This window comes from Morone saxatilis, unplaced genomic scaffold (assembly GCF_004916995.1).
Source record: "Morone saxatilis isolate NCDOM2014 unplaced genomic scaffold, NCSU_SB_2.0 Contig0, whole genome shotgun sequence".
Taxonomy (NCBI): domain Eukaryota; kingdom Metazoa; phylum Chordata; class Actinopteri; family Moronidae; genus Morone; species Morone saxatilis.
Genome location: NW_023339650.1, coordinates 19,940,169 through 19,945,710, shown reverse-complemented (window position 1 = coordinate 19,945,710; position 5,542 = coordinate 19,940,169). Strand labels below are relative to the sequence as shown.

The 5,542-nt window shown below is 52.4% G+C and overlaps 1 protein-coding gene across 1 annotated transcript; it reads right to left on the bottom strand.

Annotated features, from left to right (window-relative positions):
• On the bottom strand, window positions 1–2,070 carry LOC118337890 (DNA-directed RNA polymerase II subunit RPB1-like; the record flags this gene model as incomplete). The annotated part of the gene is given in 1 exon segment (XM_035675068.1): window positions 1–2,070. A coding segment is annotated over 1 exon segment (1,992 nt), but the record flags the coding sequence as incomplete, so codon positions are not given.
• Window positions 2,071–5,542: the final 3,472 nt, after the last annotated feature.

The window sequence follows — 5,542 nt, the reverse complement described above, 5'->3', positions numbered from 1 at the left end:
GGCCTGGTTGGGGCTAACAGCAGAAGAACTGGCAGGTGTTGGGCTCGTCTGCCTAATGCTGTCCGTAGAAAGAAGCTGAACCACAACAGGAAGAACAGAGCTCTGAATTACTGAACTGGCAACCACATCCAGACTGGAACTAGCCACAGCAGGGCCAGAACTGGTTCCAGTGTCAGGAGCTGGGCTATACTGGGGACTACGATATGTTTCACTGGCCTGAGCTGGACTGTGAGGTGGGCTAACACCAGCGACAGCAGCATGTGCGGGGCTGCTGTGTGTTGTGTTAGCTAATGAGGGAGTCTGTCTTTGGGCTGGGCCTGAGTGGGCACTACTACAGGTGCTTTGTATGTGAACAGGACTAGCTTGACCAGCAGGACTAGACCTAGGTGGACTGTGGATGACGCTAACATCAGTTACGCTAGCAGGGTAAGAAGTTGTCTGGCCACTGTGGCTCAGACTGTGGCTAACAGAGGTACCAGCTGAGCTAGTATCAGTCGGCCTACAGTGTGAAGGACTAAAGCTAGGTGGCAGGGGGCTTGTCTGTACTGGAGAAGCCTGTGAAGGACTACTTGTAGTTTGGACATGTGTGGGACTGGACTGGCCCGTCTGTGTGAGCTTTGCAAAACTACAAACAGAGGGACTAGCTCTCCCTCCTCTCTCCATCAGACTGTACTCGCTGTTAGTTTCTGTGTGGACTGGACTGCCCAGAGTGGAGTTAGGATGACTGGGACTAGGTTCTGACTGAAGCAAATGGTCCACAGATACCTCCACCTCCTCATCTTGACATGTGATGGGGTGGATGGGGCTAGCCGGTTGCATTGAGGGTTTAACAGTGTAGCTGACATGGACAGGGCTAGTCTCCACTGCCACAGGGCTGGCACGGGCCAGAGGAGAGCTGGCAGGGCTGGCAGGCATTTGACTGGCATGTTTGGGACTAGAACTAGCCGAGCTGTTTTGGATATGTACTGGACTGGCTTTACCTTCATTAGCTTCGCCGCAGCGTGATGGGCTGTCACAAGAAGGACTCCGATGAAGGTGTTCTTCTGTTCTATCAGCACAAGGTGAGAAGATTAGGCTACTGTGTTCCACTGAAGAGCTAATGTGAACAAGGCTTTCTGGTGTGGGCAGTGCTGGGACCTGAAGGGGGCTTGAATGGTCTGGGCTAAGTGTGCTACTCTGAACTGGACCAAGCTGGTTTCCATCTGTGCCATGGCTATCAGGGGGCATTGTGGACAGGATAGCAGTGGGGCTACTTTCCAGTGTTTGGCCATCAAGGTTAGGGCTCAGCTGCTCCAAGGACTTTAGCTCTGGGGTTCGGATGCATTCCTCTGTGACTTCTGACTGTGTAGCAAGCTGAGAAGGAAGAAGGCTAAGCTGTGAAGGCCTAACAGGCTGTAAGGAGTAGGCCTTTACTGGGCTTGTGGGTTGTGACAGACTACACTGTGTGGCTTTGGGTGGGGCCGGTGATGGGCTACATGGAGCTGAAATAGGCCTCAGTGAGGCGTGTCTTCTTGCTGTCTGAGTGGACCTACAGTAGACTAGTGAGAGGTCCTGGTCCAGTGTAGAAATGTCCTGTGCAGCCCAACATTGCAGCTGAGCAGGGCTGCTTGATCCAGGGCTCCCCTGGTCCAGTGTAGGTTTAGAATCCTGCGTGGGACTCTGTGGGTGTGATGTGCCAACTTGTGCAGGACTACGTGGTGTAGGACTGTGCTGAGGCTGTGTGATGATGTTAGTACTACATGGTCGATCGAGCTGTGTCTGTGAAGTGTAGTCCTGCACAGGACTGTGTGGTGGAGGGCTTTGCTGAGGCTGTGCAGGCCCTGACTGAACCCGGGTGGGACTGTGAGGAGAATGTGCATGGCTACTATATATGGGACTACCTTGCGCTGGATTCTGCTGAGACTCTGTGGTCGTAAGCTGATCCTCTCTGGAACTCTGGGTACAGCTTGAAGAGGTGTAACTAGGCTGGGGAGGACTGTGCTGAGCCTGCATGGAAGTCACATGAGTAGGACTTTGATGTAGCTCAGCAGGACCAGCTGGGCACAGTATATTACTTTTTTGGAGTTCTGTTGGACCAGGGTGAGACTGTGTAGGGCTTTGTGGAAGCTCTGCTGGACTAAGGGGAGGTGGGGTATGGCTTTTCTGCTGTTCTCTAGAATCAGCGTGAAGTAACACAGGGCTTTCTTGAAGCTTTGCAGTTTCAGCGTGAGACAACGGTGGACTTTGTTGAAGCTCTGCATGATCAGTGTGAGATGGTGCAGGGCTTGTTTCAAGCTCTGTTGGTTCAAATTGAGACGGCGGTGGACTTTTCTGGACCTCCGTTGGATCAGGGTGAGATGCCACAGGGCTTTGTTGGAGCTCTGCATGATCACGGTGAGATGGCAGTGGACTTTGTTGGAGCTCTATTGGATCAGCGTGAGATGGTGCAGGATTTGTTTCAAGCTCTGTTGGTTCAGAGTGAGACGGTGCTGGGCTTTGTTGGAACTCCGCAATATCATGTTGAAATGGCAAAGGACTTTCCCGGAGCTCTGCGGGATCAGAGTGAGATGGGGCAGGGTTTGTTTCAAGCTCTGTTCGATCATGGTGTGACGGTGCTGGGCTTTGTTGGAACTCTGCAGTATCAAGGTGAGATGGTGAATGGCTAGTTTCTCGGTTTGCTGGATCAAGGTGAGATGGCGGTGGACTTTGTAGGACCTCTGTTGGATCGGGGTGAGATGGCGAAGGACTATGTTGGAGCTCTGTGGGTTCAGGGTGAGATAGTGGTGGACTTTGTGGGAGCTCCGTTGGTTCAAGGCGAGATGGTAAAGAGCTTGTTTCAAGCTCTGTTGGTTCAGGGTTCGGACTATGTTGGAGCACTTGTTTGGTTTCAGGGTCGGACTATATGTTGGAGCTCTGTTGGGTTCAGGTTCGGATATTTGGAGCTTCTGTTTGGTTCAGGGTTCGGACTATGTTGGAGCTATGTTGGTTCAGGGGTTCGGATATGTTGAGCTCCTGTTTGGTTCCAGGGTTCGATATGTTGGAGCTCTGTTTGTTGCAGCGGTTTCGGAACTATGTCGGAGCTCCTGTTGGTTCAGGGTTCGGAACTATGTGGAGCTCCTGTTGGTTCAGGGTTCGACTATGTCGGAGCTGCTGTGGGTTCAGAAGGGTGAGGCTAAGACGGTGGAAGGTCTGTTTGATTTCAGGGTTCGGACTATGTCCGGAGCTCCTGTTGGGTTAGAAGGGTGGGACTGACGGTGGAGCTCTGTTGGTTCAGGGTTCGGAGCTATGTCGGAGCTCTGTGGGTTCAGAAGGGTGAGGACTACCGGTGGAGGCCTCCTGTTGGGTTCAGGGTTCGGAGCTATGTCGGAGGCTCCTGGTTGTTAGGAGGGTGGGACTACGTCGGAGCTGCTGTTGTTCAGGAGGGTGAGGACTACGTTGGAGCTCTGTTGGTTCAGGAGGTGAGGAGCTGACGTTGGAGGCTCTGTTGGTTCAGAGGAGTGAAGGACTAAGCGTTGGAGTTTTTCCCTGGTTGGTTCAGAGGGTGATGGGAGCACTAGCGTTGGAGGCTCTGGTTGTTCAGGGAGGGGGGTGAGGAGCTACGTTGGAGCTCTGTTGTTCAGGAGGGTGAGGATAAGCGTTGGAGGGCTCTGTTGGTTCAGGGTTGAGGAACTATGTTGGAGCTCTGTTGGGTTAGGAGGGTGAGGACTATGTTGGAGGGCTCTGTGGGTTCAGGGTGAGGAATATGTTGGATCTGTGTTCACAGGGTGAGAACTATGTTGGAGCTCTATGTTGGTTCAGGAGGGTGAGGACTACTGGTGGAGCTGCCTGTTTGTTCCAGGGTGACGGACTAAATCGTTGGAGGGCTCCTGTGGGTTCAGGAGGGTGAGGATATGGTCGGAGCTGCTGTTTGTTCAGGGGTGAGGACTAGTTGTAGCTCTGTGGGTTCAGGAGGGGTGAGAGACTATGGGTTGTAGCTCTGTGGGTTCAGGAGGGGGGTGAGCGACTTATGTTGTAGCTCTGGGGTTTGGTCCCCAGGTTGAGATGGTGTAAGGCTTTGCTGTGATGGTGTACAGGGACTTGGTAGGACTCTGTGTGCGTCTGAAAGATGAGCTGAAACTGAGGCAATGACGGTAATGGCATGATGGATGGAAGCCTGGCTGTGTGCTTGGTAATTGGTGCTGTGAAAGGCTAATGGTTGGTGCCGGTGTGGGCTGAGCCGGTGAGGCCCAGGGTAGGAGCTTTGTTGGGATTAGCTCGCTCCTGCCTGAGGCCTGCAGGCGGAGGCAGACATAATCTTCAGACCCTGCCCCTGGCCCTCCTCAGCCTGGGCAATACACTCTGTATGGGACACACCTGTAGACAAAACACAAATATTAAAACCATGCTATATTGGCTGAACTTGGAATCATTTTGACGCATGGCGAGGAAGCTGGACTCAGCAACATTACGTGAGAATCCATAATGCGGAATGCGAGGCTTTAACGGCTATGCGTTTGTGGTAGCCGAACAAATCGCCATGGCTAAAAGGAACTCCGGCCAGCTACTGGCATGAGCTACCGTGGGGTGGTTTATATGTTCATTGATGCTGACTGGTTGCAAGTTCGCCTGTGATAGGCAGCAGACGGGTTATACATCACCCCTGGCAGAGTATTTTTTGAAGGGGTCTGGCGCCGCATTAGCGCTCACCAGGATTCGCTCCGGACCGTCCTTTGTCTGTCCAACAGGCGTGGGAGAAGGCAGTGATTTTTAAGGTGGAACTGCTTTATTCAGTGTGTTTAAGGTGGAACTGCTTTATTCAGTGTGTTTAGAGGTGGAACTGCTTTATTCAGTGTGTTTTAAGGTGGAATGCTTTATTCAGTGTGTTTTAGGTGGAACTGCTTTATTCAGTTGTTTAGTGGTTTTAATCAGCAGCTCTGTTTGTTTTGGAGAGGAGGGGAAGGCACTCTGTGGCTTAATTGGGCTCCGCCGTGAAACCTCCTGAACGCCATGAACACTGAATGGAATCGCTAACCGGGAGAAGGCTGCTGAATGACGGCGCAATGGTGGTGAAGAGCAACACTCCCATGATCCGGGCACACTGCTTCACCACCTCATCAGACTTTAAAATGATACCTACTCCTCCTACCTTTAATTCAAAAAAACAAACTAGATGGGTTGTGTGTGTGTGTGTGTGTGTACCTATAACAGCAGATACAAGTCTGATAGTCCTGTGGTGCGTAGAGGTCGGGTACATGGTCACAGAGAGAGCAGGGCAGGGCCGGGTCACATGACTCGCACAGAAAGGGGTGATTGGCCCACTGGCCCGATGACCTCACACCACAGCGGCGGCAGATTCTGCAGTTCTGGAAAAGAGAGGTTTTAAAAACACACACTCAGACGACAAGTGGTTCAACACTGAGGCCGACACCAGTGTGTGTTCGTTATCTCACCTTGCAGCTCCAGCCGGTGCTCGGCGTGTGATCCAGAGGTGGCGTGAGACAGTGTGTGTGGTAGGCTTTGTCACAGCGTTCACACACCAGCAACACACCATCATCCCCTCGCAACCTAACACACACACACACAC